Source organism: Heterodontus francisci, chromosome 24 (assembly GCF_036365525.1).
Source record: "Heterodontus francisci isolate sHetFra1 chromosome 24, sHetFra1.hap1, whole genome shotgun sequence".
In the NCBI taxonomy this organism is placed as follows: Eukaryota; Metazoa; Chordata; class Chondrichthyes; order Heterodontiformes; family Heterodontidae; genus Heterodontus; species Heterodontus francisci.
The window spans coordinates 62,336,081-62,359,011 of record NC_090394.1 but is presented as its reverse complement, the minus strand read 5'-3'; the positions used below and the strand labels follow the sequence as shown (position 1 = coordinate 62,359,011).

The 22,931-nt window shown below is 44.7% G+C and overlaps 1 protein-coding gene across 1 annotated transcript in view; it reads right to left on the bottom strand.

The window, feature by feature from the left end:
• Positions 1-4,602: 4,602 nt before the first annotated feature.
• Positions 4,603-22,931, bottom strand: part of LOC137383695 (tektin-3-like) — a 56,144-nt gene continuing 37,815 nt past the window's right edge. The window contains exons 7-8 of the mRNA XM_068056870.1: positions 17,143-17,297; positions 4,603-5,026 (exon numbers count right to left, since the gene is read on the bottom strand). Of these exons, the coding sequence (XP_067912971.1) occupies positions 4,723-5,026; positions 17,143-17,297 (459 nt within the window). The 3' untranslated portion in view covers positions 4,603-4,722. The remainder of the gene's footprint in view (positions 5,027-17,142; positions 17,298-22,931) is intronic.

Genomic DNA, 22,931 nt, shown 5'->3' with positions numbered 1-22,931 from the left:
TTGCTTGAATTCGGCTACCTTTACAATCAACTGCAATTCCAAGCATGCATTCCAGCTCAGTGAAGAAAATTTCTGATTGTGTAAGACAAATAAGATCTCTACCAGTTGTCTGTCTCTATGCTGAAGAGTTGCTTGGAGTTTGCCTTTTACTCACAGTTGTGTCCTGCCTGGACCATGCAACTGTATATCTGTCAGTTGCAGGTAATGTCTCTTCACCCATGGCTCTTGGTCAGACAATACCGTGATGTTAGCCCCTGTGTCAAGCTTAAAATTTGTGAGGTGTCCATTCACGTAGATATCTGCTGTCCAGAAATCTTGGTCTTGATTACTGATTTCTCCCAAGAACTCTCCTGGTTCTTTCTGGGTACTGCTGTACTTGATTCACTGCTCTTTGCGTGAAGGTCTTCTGCTTTGTACCTTTAAGTGCAGAACTTTTGCTGTTGCACATCTTCCCAGTGTCCAGTTTTTCCACAATTAAAACACTCAGCTTTACTTGCTGGGCGTTGCTGTCGTCTATATGTGTTCTTGGCTCTACAACATTGGCAAAGTTTTCCTATGTCATGCGCCTTCTCACCTGGATGTTTTTTCTGTTCCTCAAAGTGTTTCCCTGTCTTTGGCTTAACTAGTTGGACAGGCATTGGACTCCTTCTCATCCGCGGCTTATCTTCAGCTCATAGGATGTCCCTATTCTGTTTGCAAACTTCAGCCTGTCCTGCAATTTGAATGGCCTTTTCCACTGTAAGGTCTTCCTTGGATTGCAACAAGTCTGATAAGGATTCATCCGCTATGCCAATGACTATCGTGTCTCTGATTAGTTCTGCCTTTAATTTTGCCGTATTTGCAACCTTCTGCCAATCTATAAAGGTCATTAATGTAGGAGTCACAGATTCGCCAATCATCTGCACCACATATTAAATTTGGCTGTTTCCAATATTTTATTCATGCAGAGATTAAAATATTTATCAAAGGCTTAAAGTACCTCTTTGAATTTATCAGTCGCCTCATTGATCCCTTGTTGGGCAATTACGTTGTCCGCTATCACTCCTACTGAATACAGGAGGGTGTTCACTTGCTCCACTTCAGATTTGGTCTGGAACTTTTTTCTCCATACCAGCCAATTTTGGACCTGATTGGGACTTGCTTGATTCTGGAAACTCTCAGGCATTCCCAATTTTGGATCCATACTGTTTCCTTTTGTTTGCTAGGCTTTGCTAGGGTGTTCCCCTTTAATTTTAACATTTTCAGGCTTGGCTTGAGGTGTTCGTGTTCTGTTTTGACCTTTCCCATGCTTTCCGACAATTACCACGTCTTTTCTCCTTGGCGAGGCTGAGCAATGGATGCCAACTGTACTCACCTCCCTAGTTGCCGATTGGACCAAGATCGCATTCTGCACCCGATATTTTTTCTCCCCAGTGCCCCGTTTAAATAAATGGCCAGTTTCACTGTCTCACCAATCCTGGATCATTGCCCGACATGAAGACTCGGACCCGACTGCTGGATGTGATGGAAGCACTGATGCAGAGCCCCACACTGCTGTGGTGTGGTCTGAGAGGCTGCAGAGCTCGTCACAGCCTCTTAGTTTTCTTACTGTACCAGGCTAGTATTTATCTTTAAATTTGTCTGTTATGCCCCTGATAAGGAGATCTTCAAATTCTCCTGGTCACTTTCACGGTTGCCACCATGGTGCATTGTTGAGTTTGTATTAGAAGCATTGTAGGGTGTTCTGGAGAAAGTCTTGGACTTTGGTAAAGGTTAACTAACAACTCTATTATTTACTGTTACTATATACACTCTCCACAAGCCACCTAAACTGGCATCCGTCATGCTGCTATACCTTCTTCTTCTCAAGCCTATCTCATGTGACTGTTACATCATCACTTGTACAGTGGGAGGGGTCTCTCTCACTGTCTTTGGTATTAACCCTTTACATCCTTAGACTGCACTAGGCAGTCTCCTGTCACTGTCAAGGAGCATGGAGGAGGCTGGCTCCAAGTTGGCAGAGGGCATGGCATACAGCTTACAGTCGTGCTGCAGACCCAGGGCACTGCCACTGCTGTCCCCATACCTGTTGATGCCTTTGAGTGGACAGGACTCCTCTGCAATCCCTGAGAGAATGCAGCCAAGCTCTCTGGTAAATCTAGGAACTCACCAAAACACTTCCAAAAACACTCCAGACACTTTGCAATAGAACAAGATCTTTCAAAAATTACCTTAACAGCAATTTGGATAATGTTAGTGCATCTTGCAGCAAAACGCTTGTTTACAGAGTAATCCCGGAAGATGCTGCCTGGACCTGCGTGGCCCGAATTTAGTATCCTTGTGTCACATCAGCCGGTTGGATTGTGTGACATCAGGATAGCATCAATTTAAAGCCTTCCAGCGCACACAGGGGCATCCCCTGTGTGCAGTCTTCTCACAGATCACCGTGTGGACCACACAGGAAGTGGCCAGCAGCTCAGGCACCTGACAAAAGTGGCACTAGGCCTTTGTAGTGCCACTGGAAGCAGTGCAAAGGAATTTCATACCCACTGTTTTCTATCCCTTAGCCAATTTTGTATTCATAATGCTACTGGCATTTTATCCCATGGGCTTGAATTTTGCTAGCAAGCCTATTATGTGGTACATTGTCAAATGCTTTTTGAAGATCCACGTACACAACATCAACTGCACTGCCCTCATCCACTCTTTCTGTCACCTCACCAAAAATCTCCTCAAGTTAGTCAAGCATGATTTGCCCTGAACAAATCCATGCTGGCTCTCCTTTATTAGTCCATGCTTGTCCAAATAGCTGTTAATTTTCTCCTGGACCATTGTTGAATGTAAAGCGTAGGTAGTTAGTATCTCTCATTAGAGATAGCCATTTCACGGAACTTGTGTGGCACAATGTTACTTGCTAAGCCTTGATGTTGTCCAGGTCTTTGCTGCATGGACTGCTTCATTACCTGAGTAATTGCAAATGGAGCTGAACATTGCAATCATCAGTCAACAGCCCACTTCTGACCTTATGTTGGAGGAAAAGTCCTTGAGGAAGCAGCTGGAGATAGTTGAGCCTAGGACGCACCAGGTATGTGGGCAGCAGTGGCAGTGCCACTGGGTCTGCAGCACGACTGCAGGATGGAGCAGAGGTGGAACAGAGGGAAAGCTCTGTGCAATGTCCTCTGCCAACGTGGAGCCAGACTCCATGCTCCTTGGCAGTGACAGATGACTGCCTGGCAGGCCAGCCAATGCACCCAGCATCTCAGTGTGCATGCCCATCACACTGTCCTTCTAATCTAAAATATCCCAGAATTGTTTTAAATACTTCCAATTTTCAAAGAGATACTCTCTGTTTTTCCAATCACAAAGCAAATTCAAGGGCTGTAACCTTCCATATTTGTGTAAAAATTCCCAGGTTTCTTGCCAGTTTTCTAAGTACAGTGTGGAACACAAATCACAGAATTATACTAATTGATGATATCATTGCAAGTTATTTTGTTCAATATCTATTCCCTGAATAAAAGAACGTAAAGAGAACCTTAGGTAATGCAACTTTGTAAATTGATACCTCAAAGGTTGGACAGCATAGCACAGATTAACTCAATCCTCAAAGAGCCTCCACTTTGCTTCGCATACTTGACAATCCAACTAAGATCAAGAACTCGCCGAGAAAAGAATTACATAAGTGGGTGTACATCCTTGCAAACCATAGTGAAATGGTGAGTACCTCAAATCTGTCCTGCGACTGGGAAAACTATTACTGTAGGTTTATTATACAACGATTTGCAGAAAATTATTGAGAGATTACAGGTTCAGTACATTTTATGAGCACAGTAATAGTTAGCTTGGAGCATGTTACAAAGCTGAAGCACAATGAAGTAATTCTAAACCTGGAGATTTCATTACGCCAGCTGTTCATGTTAGCAATTATAGTTTTGCTCAAAAAATGTTCCTATTGTTGAATCACTGACTTTTACTATTCAGGTCCCACTCACAATAAGACATCATAACTTGATAGGAAAACAATTTATTTATAACACCCATCCACAGGAATGGAAGATGAGATTTGCTGGCCTAGATTGTCTGATCGGTTTTGCCAAAAAACATCAAATATTTGTTGAACTGACCAGAAATCAGGCTAGAAAACCATCATGACAGTTCTCCACCAGTCCTTAGTTGCCTTGAGAAGATGGTGGTGGACCTTCTTGACTCATTGTAAATCCTGCGCTGATGGTGTTCCCATAACAGTGTTAGGGTCGGAATACCAGGACTTTGACCCATTCACAATGAGAGATGGGCATTTTATGCCCATTTATGTTTTTCCATAAAAGCCAAAAGCAGGCAAATCAGTCAGCCTGGACAACTATTGTGTTGGTGTAGGAAGTTAGTTCAAGAATAGCACTGGTGTGCATTTACAAATAGTGTGTTGGCACAGGGAGGGAAAAGAAACAAAAAGAGAAAATAAAGTTTCATTAAAAATAAGGTGGTGGTGGGGGGGGAGGAGTCTTGTCGAACTATAAATTCCTGACAAGGGGGATAATGAATAAAGTTCATGTAGTGAGGAAGTAAGTCAGAAAATTGGCAAGTGTCGTCTCATAAATTTGGCAAACGCACTGACTGAGGACATTCTTGTTAAACCATCAATTTTCTTTATTTTATTTTTCCACAATAGTCAAGCATTGTTTTCTGAAACAGACCAAAGCATGCATTTATCTGAAGCCTAGGGGCTCCATTGTTTTAATTCAGTTATGTTACTTTCTTTTTATTTTTGCAGCCACAGTTGCATGGCTTCTTTTCAGAGGGCAGGGGAGCACAATAACTGCCCATATTCAGTTGAGTGCAACCAATTAAGCGCGGTGTGTTGGGAAGGGTTCTGCGCATCCCCATGCATTTTTCCTGATCTATGAAGAGAGAGTTGGCCTTCACACCGATGTCATACTCCAGGACAGACTTGGTTTGCACCAGCAGTTGCAGAGCATTTTGTGCCTCTTGTAGACGCTGTTTCAATGTCTGTATGGTTGCATCAATGGTGTATACTTCACAGACCAACCTGTGCAGGAAAGAGAATAACTTTTTATAGTTTGCACATCCCAGACTATTTACAGAGTGAGTCTCACTGTCTTATTCAGGGGAGGGAAGAAAAGGTCTAGTTTTCATCTTTGGAAAGTATAATGGTAAATTCAAAACTCACGCCCTCTCTCAGTGGAAGCATAAAAAAGAAAATAAGGAAAGACGTTTGTTTCTATCACGCCTTTCCCAATCTCAGGGCGTCCCAAAGCACTTTACAGCCAATTAAGTACTTTTGAAGTGTAGTCACTGTTGTAGGAAACATGGCAGCCAATTTGCACACAGCAGGGTTCCACAAACAAATTGTTTCAGTGATGTTGGGTGAGGGATAGGTATTGGCCAGGACGTCGGGGAGAGCTCCCTGCTCTTGTTCAAAATTGTTCTGTGCGATCTTTTACGTCCACCTGAGAGGGCAGACAGAGCCCGTGTCTGCCACCTCATTCAAAAGACAGCATCACCAACAATATGAGTGGCAGCCTAGATTCTTTGTTCAGTTTCCTGAGAGGAACTTGAACCCACAGCCTCCTCACTCAAAAGCAAGAGTGCTACCACTGAGCTCTGCTCAAAAGCAGCAGGTAGCAGAGGCAGGGTTACAACATGGGGACCTTAATTCTCTGACCCATGTTCACTTGATTGCAGCTCCCTATTGGATGCACAGGAGCACTGAATTTATCTTATAGGTTCCAATTTTCTCTTCCATTTTCACAAATCCAATTATATGTCACTGTATAAGGCCGGAATAGTATACCTCCCCGTGGAAGTGGGCTGGAGGCGGGGGGGTGGGAGGATTTGTAAAATTGAGTGGGAGGCAGGGGGTGCTGTTCCCATTGCCTTCCCTCCCCCACTGCAATTTTACGAGCGGCGGGGAAGGTAACAAATGGCCCACTTGCCCCAGGCCAATTAAGGCCCTTATGTGACCAATTAATTGCCACTTAAGGGCCTCCTCCCACTGCTGCTGGTGTATTACCAGTGATGGTTGGGAACTTTGCCAGCTGAGGAGGCCACCCAGTAAAACCTGGCGATATCCTTGTGGGCTGGGGGGTGGTGGGCAGGTGGAGGGGGGGGGGGGGAGCGCTCCGGATCAGGTACCCTGTGCCCCACAGAAGGCCCCCCCCACAACGGCACAAGATGCCCCCACTGGAGCACCACCACCCTACCTCGACTGACCCCATCCCCCCACACCGCTTTGTCTGGGCCCAGCTGATTGTCACTGGTGAGGCCCCACACACTTACCTCTGTTCTAGGGCCTCCTCTAATGCTGCTCCTCTCGTTGGGTGCAGTCCCAGCAGTGGCCACCATTCCCAGTGGCACTGCTGGGACTGAACAGCTGCCAGCCCGCTGATTGGCTGGCAACTCTTGGAGGCGAGACCTCCTGCCTCAGAGGGGTGGAAGTCCCGCCTGAGGCCAATTAAGGGCCTGGGCCATGTAGAATCACAGCGTGGCTTCCAGGCCCGGCAAAGGCGGGCATCGCCACCAACCTTTTGGCCAATCTATGTCTGTGTAAATGCACTATTCCCTTTTATGCATTAATGATTTGTTAAAGGGGTCCTGGCACCAGGAGCAAGCACTTAGCTAAGCTTTCCAGGGTAAGCATAAACTCAATATGTATAATATACATCACAGGGCAACAACATAGTGTGTATCATTGATTTTGCTTCTGGAAAACAATAAATGGTTTACAAAAAACCTCAACATATTGAAAAGCTGTACATTGTAAATCTCCTGGAATGTGAACGTTCCCATCAGTGAATAAAGTACTTCCAAAAAGAAACTTTTACAGCCGGCTGTTCTTGGCTGTCCAAGACCTGAGTTTGCTTGAAATGTGAGAAAGTGGGGTTCTGCATTTTGGAAAAGTGTTTCTTGCACTTGGGCTGATTTAGAATCTACAGCTCGCCTCTTTGTTAGCTTTAGAAAGGAAGCATCTACATATTTGGCAATAGCAAAAGTTGCTGGCAGCCCATTTTTTGATATTCCAATCTACAAGGGCTAGACACAACCTCAAGGCCCACTTTTAGTTGGCACAGGAGTGTTTGAGCCTCTACCAGAGTATTGTCTCGGAGAAAAATAACTTAACAGTGGACTGTACCTGCACTCAAAGGATTACAGTGAAAGCATGTCTCTGAAATCAAAATAACTACAACTGGAGTGCCAGATTCCTTATCTCCAAACCAACAATGTGGCGATTGATGTTTTCTATTCAGTGTATTTGTGGTTTAATTCCGCAATTCCCTAAATACTACTTCGCACTGGATACCTATTTCTGTGTACTTGTGACTCATCTTTTTCCCCTTTTGTAGCAGTGCCAGCAAAGGAAGTATCCAATTTGGGATTTTCAATTTGTGATGTGGATAAGTGTTACACATTGCTGCCTGAGCTTAAAGGCAAACACTCCTTTCTCCCATTTTGATCTCTTGCTGAATGGCATCTGTTAATGTTAGCAAAGATAGAGATCTTGAGCTATTGAGCCCTAGTCAAAACTACAGTCCAGAATGTTGAAACATACAACTGTTACGACCAGGTGAGAAAGAGGTCTAGGGTTCCCTTTAGCCTTCACCTGGTCTTACTGTAACAAGGTTTTATTTTTAAACATACTGTGTTTTGAGCTCCCCCTTGATGAATCCTTATTCACCACTTTCCAATTATAAGGCAAAGAAACAAGCACCAACAAGCTTTCTTAGGTTTAAAGAAGAAAAAAACTCTAATTCGGTTGACGTCTATGGATACATGATGCGCCTACGCTAGCATGCATATGTGATACACACATGCAAATAGAGACAGAAAAGAGCAAAAGAAAAGTAAAGTGGAAAGGCTTGAGGCAATATCTGAAGAGTTACAGTTTTGCAAGCTCACTATAGAGTCCTTTTGTAGGTTGATCTTACTTTTCTTTGGGGCCCAGTATTCTTCTTAAACCTTGTTCACTGTAGGAGACTTTTCTCTCTTGGGGTTCATGTGTCTTCAGTAGGTTTCAGTTCCATGAGAAAGAGATGGGAGAGACAGGAGGAGAGGAAGTCTTTTTCAGTCCAGGAGCAAAAGAGCTTTCTCCCAGTTCAAACCCTGTCTCTACAATTTAAAACTCCCCAAGTTGGCCAGCAGGGATGTCACGTGACTGACTTAAGCGGTGATGGATTGAAGAAATTCATTTGTTAAAAACACTCTTTTAGTAAAACAATCTGTACTGAATGTTGGTAGTCTTCTAGCTTTTTATTGCTGGCTGGAAATAGACTGGATAGATACCTAGAACATGCTAGTTTGTTGCACATGTTAATGTCACTTCAAAGAAGCAGATGAATCACCTCTACCTTGGAAGACAAGTGTTAATTGCTAAGTACATATAGTTGACGGACAATATTGATTGCATGGCTGCAACAGCAAGACAGAATTAATTGTCTGTCCAATTAAAGGCTCCTGCAAACCAAGTCTTTCACAGTATGGCCTTGTTCTGAATGGAGCAGATGGCTGGAAACAGCATTCTGGGAAATGAGACTAACACATCATTTAAGACAACTTTTTGTTGCTAAAAGGACAACTAAGTTCATATCTGGTTTAGGCACCTGAGTTATGAGGACGACATGGATAACTCTTAATTGGCAGCTAGTTGTACCTTCCCTTTTTAGATATCAAGAATTAAAGGATATTAAGATAGTAGAACAGCTGTGAACTGCGACGTAAAAAGAACACAGGTTGATCCTATGTAAAGTTGCAGTGAAGAAAATATTTACCTCCATGATCATGTGTTCTGGCATGTTGTAGAAGGCAGGGTGGGATTATGGTGGTAGTTTATGCACTTTATTTCTCTGTTTCCACAGCAGTCAAATAGACAGAAGTGACATAACTAGAGTATTTTTGATGCTGCAAGTAGAAAGTCACTGAAAGATATTAGCTGGCCTTCTGCATTTGACTTTCTTATTTAGACCGCCCAACTCAGCGGCACAGTGGTTAGCAGCACAACCTCACAACTCCAGCAACCCAGGTTCAGTTCTGGGTACTGCCTGTGCAGAGTTTGCAAGTTCTCCCTGTGACTACATGGGTTTCTGCTGGGTACTCTGGTTTCCTCCCACAGCCAAAGACTTGCAGGTTGATAGGTAAATTGCCCCAAGTGTAGGTAGGTGGTAGGAGAATTGTGGGGATGTGGTAGGGGACATGGGATTAATGTAGGATTAGTATAAATGGTCAGCACAGACTTGGTGGGCTGAAGGGCCTATTTCAGTGCTATATCTCTCTATAACTCATTCCATTACCTCTGACACTACAACAGGAACTGCCTTTTCATCCTCTTTGTAAGGAGAAGCATGGCCCCCAACTATTTTTGTGCAATTAGGTGAGCATGCTGTCCTTTTCCTTCCACCTCAAATCATTCGAAACCTCTTCCCAGCATGTCACTGTATGGAATGCAGTGTCACATTAAATTCCATGTGATGCACTCAACTTTGTTCACCTATTTATTTTGTGAAATAAATTTTTGTTTTTTTGAAGAACTTCTGCTTGTTAAAAACTATACTGGAAAGTCATTAAAGTTGCTCCCCCAATATCTCATTGGTAGGCACTCTGCCTAGTGAAGTTGAGTCACATAGAGCAGAAAAATCCCAGCTTTGATTCCTGACCTGCATTGAGTTAGCTGCAGAGGGCATTAGATTTGGTTTCAGTGCCTCCTTGACAATGGAGGGAAAAATTCAGCCTGGGCCCTTGTTCTTATTCAGAGTTCTGTGAGCCATGCTGGAAAGTGCATGTGTGTGTGTCAGGCGAGGACAGGATTGAGCACTGCTATGATGGACAACTAAGTGTCCCCCATCATAGCGTAGTTTACTGACACTAGGCTTGCATTGCCTTTGTTAGCATGGGTTTCAGAACAACAGGAGACAATTGGAAGAGGAAAAAAAATAAAGGTTATTTGAAAAGAAGTCACTAGAATTTTGCAACTTATTGTCCTCTCACTAGCATTTCCACTATTGACATTTAGATTCTGTGCCAAATTCTGAGCAAAGTTTGGATTTTTTTATGCTGTGTCAAATTGGCTGAATGACTTTTCTTTCTCTGAATCTTGTAATGAATCTACTGGCATAAGTTGAAAGAATAGAATTTGATCTAATATGCTTTAATTTTCATGTATGACATTTTCCATTTCCCACACTGGCCCACCTTATGTCCTGACACTGGCAATTTAGTGCGAATTATGGAAAGCTTTACACTAAGGACTGGGATTGAGACAGGCCAGTATTCAAGTGTTTTTCTCTTTTTTCCCGAGATCATGTATCATCCTCAGCGAAGAAGGAGATCTGGACCTCTGGCTTCACTAGTGCTATTCTGCAGTTAGCCAATAGGAAGCGCTTGAGAAACTTTTGGGGCAACAGTCTATTAAGGACATCCAACCTGCAGTATTGGTACTGTCAGTGGGATTCGGGGATGCGGAACTGCGACACTGAGCACTGACTAATCCCATCCTTTGTCTCCTTTGGTTAGTACCAGTAATATTTTTCATTTGAGCTGTGTGCCTCTTTTTAATTCCACACCTAATGAGCCCAATTTCATGTGTATGCTAATGAGGCCCACCAAAACTCCTGATGTTCGGACAAAGGTATGAGCCTGCATTCGTTCTGTCGATTGAGACCAGGCGTAAAAGGTATTTTGGAATAATTTTTCCTATATGATTCTTGAGGTCATTTTGTTTTTTTTGTATCAAACTATGGAGGACATATTTCTGTTATCAGACAAACAGCCCAATCACTATCAAAAAGAAACCAACTATATGAAAATCCACCCAAGAGTTAAGCAAAACAGAATGATGCCTCATGACAAGGTGCATAAACAGATATGCAAATATTCTTTCTACCTCAAGGTATACCAGTTCAGCTAAATGGAATGTCACACACATTGGAAGAGCAATGACACAACATTCATGGACTAACTCTGAAGAATTATGAAAAAACAAACTTTGTCTTTAAAAAATTAACCTTAATTTTAAAAAGTGAACAAAAACAAAACAAAGGACAAATCTTCAAAGTCAAAAAGTGTCAATGAAACCCATCTCATGCCTTTCCTAAAAACATTCCAGAACTGAATGTCTTCTTCTAAAACAAAGGAGGTTTAAAGTAGCCATGTCTTGGGCCATTGTGTAATCACCATGGGTAAGAAACCAGAGTTCTCCTAACAGGAAGTGAGAGGTGACACAGTTTTACCTTAAAACAAAGACAGCCAGAGAGAGAGAGACAGACTGACCCAGAAGGTGAAGCTTCTTGTAACAGCTGGCATACCAGCAAGCCAAAAAGCACATGCCCTGCTGAAAAATCCAACATCTACATTATACAGCAGAGACAGCTGAAAGTGACTCCTCACCTTCAACAGAATCTTCAATCAAGAGAGAAATCTACAATCATATCAGGCCTGCAACCATCTAGAACTCGAGTCTCACGAGAATTCAACAGGTTTATCGTAACCTTCCTCCCCCACTAAAAAAAAACACCTTCCTCTTTCCCTTGTCTATCTGTTTCTTCTCGTGTGTGTGTGTGAGTGCGCACGAGCAAATGCGTGAATGGATGCGGTTGTGACAATTTCAGGATAAGGCGTATTGATCAATAAACAATTGACTTTCTGTTTGTAAAACCCAGAAGAAAACCTGTCGCTGTCTTGTTTATTTGAAGAATAAAACACCAAGGGGCTAAACTCTTAATACAAATACACTTGCTGTGGTCGGGTGGGGAGTTGAACAGTGGGAACCACCCACATTGCACCACGTGATCATAACAGGAAACTAAACAGCCAAGTGCCCTTTCTAGAATATAAAAGCATCACTGTATTTAAATGGTACATGATGAAAGAAGGCATCTGCTGGCACCTTAGAATTCAGCAGTAGAAAGAACATCTTGGACAATCTGGTTATAAATTAAATTCTATTGATTTCAAGGGGAAATGAAAATTGGGCAGTTCTTATAGTGGGTGCATGATCTCGCTCCAACAGATTACCACCCATGCTGGGCAGATGAAAATTTACCCCAATAAGTAGACAAGGACATCTGGGCAAGCTATCTTGTAACGTGACTGAAAAGTAAAGTACTGACTGTTTTCATGTCAATCCAGGGGATAGTACGACTATAATATTATAAAGCATGCTATTCTTGATGTATATCATTTAACATCTGTGGTAGGATTTTGGGTCAAGACCTCGACATCGAGGCCAAATGGAGGTCCTGTCCCTGCCCTGTGTGGGGGACAGTCACCCAGTTGTGATTTTCCCTGAATTGGCCAATTAGTGGCCAGAGGGCATGATCGCTGTCCAATTAAGGATGGCAGGCGGGCTCTCGAGGGCCAGTAGGAGGTCCTCCAGCACAGAAGGAGCTGCAGCCTGTTGTTGTAGGTAACAGAGAAGGCGCTTCCATCTTGAGGTGCCCTCTCAACAACTTTAAAAAAATTTGAATTAAAAAATGGCCACAGCTGCGGGGCCACCATGGTGCAGGATACACCCCTCCCCCTTCCCCACCAAGTCTGCCGCCAGGAGGCCACTTCCAGGCAGCTGGCCTGTTCCCGATGCCATGGGGGGCTCGCAGGCGAACTGGAAAATTCCAATCGGCACGTAATTGGCCTTAACCTTACGTGAATTGGTTATCCGCCACTTGCAGGCAAATAGCCTTCACACCCCCAATTTCACCTCCGGGAAAATGGCCCGGAGATGGGATGGTGCTGAAAAGATTACCCTCCCCCGACTCCCTTATTGCCCCCATATGGGGGCAAAAATTCTAACCCTGAGGTTTACAGGAAAGTTTATGAAATGAAAGTAATTTAATACATATAGAGAATTGGCTATTGAACTAGATGACATTTAAAAAGTTTGGTTAGAGAGCAAACATGTAATGGACTACAAAGACCTTTTGTCACCTAATATTTTTTGAAATAGTTTCAGATATTAAAGAATTTGGTGATCAGGAATGTAAAACTCCCAAAGAGCTAATTGAATATGCCAATTGTTTCTACGGAGTCACAAGCACCAATGAACCATAAACCATGAAGAAGAACATGAACAAAGAGAACGACAAGCAGAAACATTTATTAGGCACCTTTAAAATAGTATTATGTCCCAAAGTCAAGTCAGGAAATATTAGGAGGGTTGATCACAACCATGGTCAAAGACATTATTGTCAAGGAAAGGAAGAGCTAAAAGGATAAGAGGAGCTGGAGAAGTGGATGGGCTTATGGATGGCAATCCAGGCCAGGGAACTTAGGCAGACCTACCAGTGGTGGGCTAAAGGAATGGGAGATGCACAAAAGAAGAATAGAGTCTGTTGGGGGGAGGAGCATTGTAAGGCTACGGGAGGTAACAGAGATTGGGAGGGGTGAGACTATAAAAGAATTTAACCATAAGGATGAGGATTTTAAACTTGAGGTGTTGGGAGCCAATGTAGATCAGAATGGGACTTATGCAAGACAGGTTACGGACTGCAACGTTTTGGATGAGCTGAAATTTATGCAGGGTGGAAAATGATGCATCTCAATTTCACAGTAGCACCTCTGATAGGAACCGGGACTAAATGAAACTGTGATCTTCATCCATATCAACTTGAAGAGTATCCTTATTCAATGCAAGCCAATCCATGTACATTTAGGGTTATCTATGTTCCCATTATTCACTAAGTCAATGTAAGGTGAAATTTTGTAAAATGCACCTTCCCATTAGGAGCCACGATTATGAGGAGCCCACCTGTTGGGCAAGGCTTTGGACCGTGAAGCGCACATCTGTAACCTTGACCGAGAAATTGCTGATCTGCAGTCAAAATATACTGCACAGAACCAGCAGGCTTAATGCAAACAAGTGCCAATATCTGCAGCAGAAAACCTTTATAAAGAGAAACAGGAGCTGGTGGCTGGGGTATACTGGGACCAATTAGTGAAGGGTAAATGGAAGAGTTGTGCTGAAATTACTAAAAAGTAGTTGTAAAAGCAAAAAAGGCTGCCTGTCAAACTATCGAGTCTAATATCAGAGCCACAGACAGGAGAGTGTTGACAGTTGAGCAGAAGTCAATTTCTGATGCGTAAAATCTGTGCAGGTTAAACAGAATCCAACATTAAAAGAAGCAGAAATTAATCTGTCGACCAGGACTGTTTAACCTACACAGATTTTACAAAGTTTGGTAAATAGCTTTTGGTGTCGCAATGCTGTGTTGAAAGCAAACAGAAGCTAACTTTAACACTGCACCAATGAGTGGAAATAAGTAAGGCTTGGAAGACTGAAATAGATTTTTGGTCTCTCAGGAAATCAAGGGATAAGGGGAGCAGGCAGGAAAATGGTTTGAGGCAGAAGATCAGCCATGATTGTATTGAATGGCAGAGCAGGCTTGAGGAGCAATATGGTCTAGTCGTGCTCCTATTTCCTATGTTCTTATGCTGTTATGCAAAGTTTCACTGGAATCTAAAGGGACTGGAAGATTAAGTTCTGTTAATTTAAATAAATCATAGACCACATTTTTATTGTAGCTGAGGTAATTTCCAATACTTCTGCTCCGTTTGGCTCATAGGAACATAGGAGCAGGAGTAGGCCATTCAGTCCATTGAGCCTGCCCCGCCATTCAATGCGATCATGGCTGCTCATCCACTTCAATGCCTTTTCTCCACATTATCCTCATATCCCCTTATGTTATTGGTATTTAGAGATCTGTCAATCTCTGCTTTAAACATATTCAATGACTGAGCTTGCACAGCCCTCTGGGGTTGAGAATTCCAAAGATTCACAACTCTCTGTAAACAGCAGTTTACTCGATATTACAACAATGACTACACTTCAAAAGTACTTCATTGGCTTTAGAGTGGACTTTCTGAGGCTATGAGAGGCACAATAGAAATGCAACTCTTTCTGCTTCTTTCTTACCCAGACACACGCCTTGCCTGGTCCAACTCGAGACCCAAAATTCCTCCTGCAATGTTAACAATCAGCAGTTTATGGTTATACACTCACTGCCCCAATTCACTTGTCCTAGGTCCTGGAACTCCCTACCTAACAGCACTGTGGGTGTACCTACACCGCACGGACTGCAGCAGTTCAAGAAGGTGGCTCAACGCCACTTTCTCAACTAGAGCTGGGCAATAAAATGCTGGCCTTGCCGGTGACTCCCATGATTGAATTAAAAAATCTGTTTTAAATGCATAATAATAGTTCCCAAAGAAAATAGTGAGCTGAGAATCAGACTAGCTGCAGTTTGGCCAATTCCCCAGACACACACCAGTCGGCCTATTCCCCAGACCTACACCGGTTGGCCTACTCCCCAGACACACCCCAGTCGGCCTACTCCCCAGACACACACCAGTTGGCCTACTCCCCAGACACACACCAGTCGGCCTACTCCCCAGACACACACCAGTCGGCCTACTCCCCAGGCACACACCAGTCGGCCTACTCCCCAGGCACACACCAGTCGGCCTACTCCCCAGACACACACCAGTCGGCCTACTCCCCATACCCCACACCAGTCAGCCTATTCCCCAGACGTACACCGGTCAGCCTACTCCCCAGACACACACCAGTCGGCCTATTCCCCAGACCCACACTGGTCGGCCTATTCCCCAGACCCACACTGGGCGGCCTACTCCCCAGACCCACACCAGTCGGCCTACTCCCCAGACCCACACCGGTCAGCCTATTCCCCAGACCCACACCGGTCGGCCTACTCCCCAGACCCACACCAGTCAGCCTACTCCCCAGACCCACACCAGTCAGCCTACTCCCCAGACACACAGCAGTCGGCCTACTCCCCAGACCCACACCAGTCGGCCTACTCCCCAGACACACACCAGTCAGCCTACTCCCCAGACCCCCACCAGTCAGCCTACTCCCCAGACACACGCAGTCGGCCTACTCCCCAGACCCCACACCAGTCGGCCTACTCCCCAGACACCACACCGGTCGGCCTACTCCCCAGACACACACCAGTCGGCCTACTCCCGAGACACACACCGGCCGGCCTAGTCCCCAGATACACACCGGTCGGCCTACTCCCCAGACCCCACACCTGTCGGCTTACTCCCCAGACCCCACACCGGTTGGCCTACTCCTCAGACACACACCAGTCGGCCTATTCCCCAGACCTAGACAGGTCGGCCTACTCCCCAGACACACACCAGTCGGCCTATTCCCCAGACTGACACTGGTCGGCCTACTCCCCAGACCCACACCAGTCAGCCTACTCCCCAGACCTACACCAGTTGGCCTACTCCCCAGACCCCCACCAGTCAGCCTACTCCCCAGGCACACACAGTCGGCCTACTCCCCAGACCCCACACACAGTCGGCCTACTCCCCAGACCCCACACCGATCGGCCTACTTCCCAGACACACACCGGTCGGCCTACTCCCCGGACCCCACACTGGTCGGCCTACTCCCCAGACCTACACAAGTCGGCCTACTCCCCAGACCTACACAAGTCGGCCTACTCCCCAGACCCCACACTGGTCGGCTTACTCCCCAGACTCATACAGATCATGCTACTTCCCAGAACTACACCTGTTGCCCTACTTCCCAGACCACTCACGATAACTAAATGGAAATCTTTGACTGCGCCCTTGACATCTCTGAGTCCACCTAGAAACTGAAAATCTTTGTAATGAATTTGAAAACCACTGTGGAGGAGCAAAATGGTATGGTTGGGAAAGGAAGTGCCAACAGTTCCCTATGACAGAGGAACTGTAACAAATGGACAGAATCAGAGACTGGATGCTTTTGGAACACTCTCTGGTAGCAGGATATTGAGTGCTATCTGGAAAGACACAGTGGCCACAGTGCGATAATATGAAGTGTTTAGATGCAGTAACAGACCATGTGACCATGCGAAAGTGGGAACAGTGTGATATACAGGTCGTTATGGAAAACTGAAGCTTTTCAAAGATGATGAAATACATCCTGGACAATAAAAGATCACATGGAAAGTCAAAGTTGAGATTGTGGGACCATGGGAAAACCTGAATAGAGAACGTGATTGCTGACTATATGCATCCTTGGTTGGCTTATGACAGATATAAGTAGCCATGAATAGAACAATCTCTAACCACAAGTCCATAGCAAAATGTAACAGACAACGTACACACTGCTGCACAGAAGCGAGTCAGAGTCCACATATCACTCACCTGTGCTGAGGCTGATCACAACACAGCTCCATATTGGGCCTCTTGATTCTCTCCTCCAGACGGGTTTGTGCAACCTTCATGGGAGCTTCTTTTTGCCTAATAGCCATCTTCAGCTCCTCAATGGTGCATTCCGTTTGGAATATTTCTTGCAGAACCTTTAGAACAAAACAGATGTTATGTATAAAACCAGCAAGCTACTCCCTAAAACACCTCAGCCAAGAACAAATTATTGGCATATTCAAGGTCTAAGATGAATCATTGAGCAGAGCATTAGTGAAGCAGCCTCTGACTTCCCTCAACATCTGTTTTCTTTATTTCTACATGCTATCAAATTCTAAGGTGTTAGCCATGGCTCAGTTAGTCGTACTCTTGCCCCTGAGTCAGAAGGACATGGGTTTAAGTCCCACTCCAAAGACGTGAGCACAAAATCTAGGCTGACGCTTCAGTGCATGGAGCAAATGCTGCACTGTCATGGGTGCAGTCTTTTAGATGAGATGTTAAACCAAGGCCATGTCTGCCCTCTTAGTTGAATGTAAAATATCCCATGGCGCTATTTCAGGAGATTTATCCCTGACCTAACATCACTAACAAGCAGACGATCTAGCTGCTGCATTTCATACGTTATAACACTTCAGAAGTGCGTAATTGGCTATGAAGTCCTTTGGGACATCCTGAGGTACTGAAAGGTGCTCTCTGTTTCTTTATTTTCTATGGCGCTCAGAAAAAGTCCGAGATTACAGTGTGCACTATAATACACAATGAGTTGTATAAGTAGTTGTGTGCTTCTATCTTGCTAGCGCTTTTCTCACAAACATAAACAGGCCATATACAGGAAAGTTGTCCACTGCTAAATTGTGGCTAGACTACAGCAGATATCTGATGCCAGGTTTCCTCTGCGATTCCCCCCTCCCCCCACCCGCTGGTGCACCTATTTGTGGTTTGTAACATGGATGAAAAAGGGATGAAGACCTGTAAGGCCGGCACTCTACTCCATTTGAGCTTCGGGCACATTTCCAGTCACAGGACAGGTAATGGCTGTTCCATTGTGCCTGTAACAGGCATTTAAATTTAAATTTGATTTAAGGTAGCTGAATTGACATCATTATGAACTACAGCCAAGTTAGTTCCACCACTGCTGGCTGCTGGCCAGGTATAGGCTGTTCCTCTCTATTTAGAAACTGCATGTTCAATTCAAAAACTGCCAAGTTTAAAGAGACAAGCAGTAACTTGATGGGAAATACATGTATGGCCTTCGAGTAGGGGACTTTAATGTCCACCAAGAAGAGTGGTTGCTGATAATTTTCAACTTTGTCACTTGGGCAGTAAGCTGGCATAGCTGAAGCCCACCCACTGTGGAAACCACCATACTTTCAACCACTGTACCTCCAAGTTGTCCCTTCCTCTCTATGGGTAACTGCTGTGCCTCTGCTTGGCATATTCCCACAGCAACACAGCTAAAGCTGGGGACTTGATGTGTGGCAAATCATAGGTGTGAACAGCTGTCTTAGCATTCTATGACATACTGCCCCTCTCCCCCAGGGCACTGTTTCCCCCTCTGCCCCTAAGGGCACACTGCTCCCCCAACTCCTTCCACTATCTCCCCTATGGAGGATTTTACTGGTGGTGAGGGAGGGTGTCGACACTGATTGGATTCTCACCATCAAACACAAATCGCTTGTGATCTCCGATTAAGTATTTAAAAGCTGTAGTAGAAAGTTGGGAGGGTTAATATTCTGGGAAAATGAGATCCAATGGACTGAAAGGCTTTTAGCACACCTTCAGCACCATTACATTCTACCTGAATGAACCTGCACAGATCCAGAAAGTTGCTAATCAGGTTTTTGAGTATCTAAGGGATCAAATGTTTTAATATGCTGCCGCACCTCTAGATACCTTGTGAAGGTTACACTGGCCACGCCTTGCCTCATTTGCATTGCAATAATGAGAAATGATAGATTTTGTACTACATCCTTGCCAGCCAACTTGTTGTTGGCCTTCAGAAAGATTTTTCAGTTCTCCTTAAGCCTTCTTTTAGATTCTAGATTATGAGTATTGCTGAAAATAGAGACATTTTGTCAAAGCTTTTTGTCTTGCACTCATCAGGACAAGTCACAAGGATACCAATGTAAGGGAAGCAACAAATATATACTGTATGAGAAGAGAGTGCCGATTGGTTGGCAAGTGGACTCTGATTGGTAGAGGTGTTGCCATGGAGAATGCACCATTTATGGTGACTGACAGTTAACTGCCAAGCTTCGTTTGAAATTTAAACCAGGGCTTGACTCTGATTGGTCATGGCCTGATTGGAATGAACCAGCGAATGGCTGTCACTATTCCTTTTACTCCAGTGGAGTTTAATGAGGCAAATTATACATAAAACATTAAGATGCATTTAACACAATGGAAAGCTCAATGTATCCCTTCCATTTTTGAAATATCATGCATCAGTGTGAAAATAGAAGATGATACTCATGTCAGGTGGTAATCTGGTGGGGGCAGGACACCTGCCTATTATAGAAACCATCCCCCTCCCCCCATTTTCTGTTGCAATCATTTCAATGGTGACTGGAATTTTACGTTGGGCGGGATGCCCTGCCCACCGGCCGAAAGGTGGGGAGCCGCGCTGGGATTTTTCGCACCTCAGGCCCTTAATTGGCCTTGGGCAGGACTTTCACCTCCTTGAGGCAGGAATTCCTGCCTAATGGAACTGCCGGCCAATCAGCAGGCCAGTAGCTCTTACCAGGAGCAGCACCACCGGGAGCGGTGGCCTCGCTGGGACTACACCCAGCCAACGGAAGCAAGAGGAAGGACGGACCTGGAACTAAGGTAAGATTTTGGGGCCTCAACGGAGACAATCGGCCAGGTCCCAGCGAGGCAAGGGGGGGTCCCTTAGGAGGAGGAGGCGGGAAAGAGTGTTGTCCAGTGAGGGCAGTTGGGGATTCAGGGGCGGCCCTCCATACAGCACAGGGTGCCCAATCGGGAAGGCTTATTTCCCTAATCTGCCCCATGCCCTCTGGGACACTACTGCTCACAGGTGATTTTCCAGCTTCCACTGCACTCCCCTGCAGCACTTCAACTAGGTGAGGCATCTCCCTCACTCTTGGCTTTCCTGTTTGGGAACTTTCCTTGTCCCCATTTAAATCTTTGATAAAGGTTTCAGCTAACCATATCTTGGTTGCTTTTCTTTCAGTTTTTTGGATTTTATCATAGCTTCTTTAAATCTTTTTTGGCTCTGTCTAGGCCCTTTTAGATTCTTCTGCCTCCATTGTTCCCTGTGGGATTTTTGGGACTTCCCCAGCCTTCTGCAGGTGTACTGAGTTTTGTTTTCTCCCTCAGTTTCTCCAGGCTCCATAGACTGCTCTGGACACAATACTGTGCTTCCTGCCAAGTCATTGCCCAGCAATGTCTACCCCCCTACATGGGTAAGCTCAGAATGATTCTGACTGTCACTGCCCCAGTGACCAACTTACTCTGTAGGTAAATTTTAATTAAGGAAACCTTCAGGCATTTGCCAGTAAGTCCTTTTACTAATACCGTGGTATTTGTTCTGCTCGCCAGTGACATTTCTGTCAGTTTGGCTGCCAGTAGGGTTGAGAGTCATACAGCACTGAAACAGGCCCTTCAGCCCATTGAGTCTGTGGTGACCATCAATTTATACTAATCCTACATTAATCCCATATTCCCTACCACATCCCCACCTTCCCTCAATTCTCCTAGCACCTACCTACACTAGGGGCACTAGGACAATGGCCAATTTACCTACCAACCTGCAAGCCTTTGGCTGTGGGAGGAAACCCACGCAGTCACAGAGAGACCTTGCAAACTCCACACAGGCAGTACCCAGAACTGAACCTGGGTCGCTGGAGCTGTGAGGCTGCAGTGCTAACCACTGCACCACTGTGCCGCCCAGTTTGGAAATAACCAGTACCCCTGCGGATGGTTATCTCCTTGTATGATGCCTGGGACACAAAAGGAGTAATTTTTCCTTTGTGCAAAAAGTTCTTATATGTGCTCTGCTCCTGCTTTATATTAGAACCCAGGCTTATAACTTCCAAAGCCACAGACACAGGCCTGACTGCAGCACCTCCTGCTGGTTTTTTGGCATACCAACAATTGGCCTGGGTATCCCCAGATTTGCCACACTGGTAACATGTCAGGCGGACCCCTACTGGTTTATACCCTGGGTTCCTTCTTTTAAAAGCTGGAGCCTGGTCGAGTTTTACTTCCTTGCTCTCCATTTCTCTCGAGCCCATTTCTGCTTCCTCTGCATCCCTGCAAGCTCACCCTAATTTATATGAGTTACTAGACCCAAATTTATTTGGAGTTAGGGATTTATGTATTAATTCATAGTCGCGGCCATTTTTGCGGCTTCCCATCCTCTTGTGATTCTTTCTTCTCCAATGTGAGTCCTTATATTACTTGGGATGTTATTTTTAAATTCTTCCAACAACATCACTTTTCTCAAATTTTCATACGAGGGTTCTAGCTTGAGAGATCATATCCAGCGATCAAAAGCCAAATGTTTGATTCTTTCTAATTCAATGCATGTCTGTGTAGGTCTTTTCCGGGTCTGTCAGAATCGCCGCCTGTATACTTCCGGTACCAGCTCATATGCATTTAGAACTGCAGTTTTAGTTTGTTCATAATCAGAGGAACTTTCTTCTGATAACAGTGAATAGCTTCACGAGCACAACCCACAAACGCACCTTGCAAGAGGAGTGTTCAAAGTTTTTCAGCCATTTTAGCCTGGTAGCAATATTTTCAAATGATATAAAATATGACTCAACCTCCTCCTCATTAAATTTTGGCACTAGTCTGGAGTGTCTCAGCACATCAATATTTTGCTCTGAATTTGGGATAAGGTTTGAGGGACTAGTTGCATTTCCATTTAAGGTTTGCAGTCTTTGCAACTCAAACCTTCTTGCTACTTCTCTCTCTTTCCTCTTTTTCCTTTTGAAACTGCAGCTCTTCCCTTTTCAACTGTAACTGGATTCTATCTAGAATAATTTTTTTCAGACTCCGATGCTAGGCTTTTTTCTTCTAGTTCAGGGGTGGGTTTAAAATGGTTGGCTAGACTTTTCACCAGTTCAAGTTTCCTTGCTTTCAGTCTGAAAGTAATTCCCACCGCTGTAGTTAAGCTTTTTAAATATTCAACACTTAATTTGTTTAACTTAGCATGGGATATCTCTCCCTGCTCTACAACCTCCTTAGGATTAAATGTGGCCATCTCCTTTGTTTCTAGCACTGTAGAGAAAAACGGAAGAATTACAAGAACTGTGTAAAACGCTGGTTCGGCCACAGCTGGAGTATTGCGTTCAGTTCTGGTCACCACATTATAGGAAGACATAATTGCTCTGGAGAGAATGAAGAGGAGATTTACAAGAATGTTGCCAGGGCTTGAAAGTTGCAGCTATGAGGAAAGATTGGATCGGCTAGGGTTGTTTTCCCTAGAACAGAGGGGTGACTTAATTGAGGTGTACAAAATTATGAGGGCCCTAGATAAATAGACAGGAAGGACCTGTTTCCCCTAGCGGAGAGGTCAATTACCGGGAGGCACAGATTTAAGGTGATTGGTAGGAGGATTAGAGGGGACATGAAGAAAAAGTTTTTCACCCAGAGGGTGGTGGCTGGAATTCACTGCCAGGATCGGCGGTGAAGACAGAAACCCTCAACTCATTTAAAAAGGTACCTGAACATGCACCTGAAGTGCTGTAACCAACAAGGCAACAAACCAGGTGCAGGAAGGTGGGATTAAATTGGCTAGATTTTTAGGCTGGCGCAGGCACGAT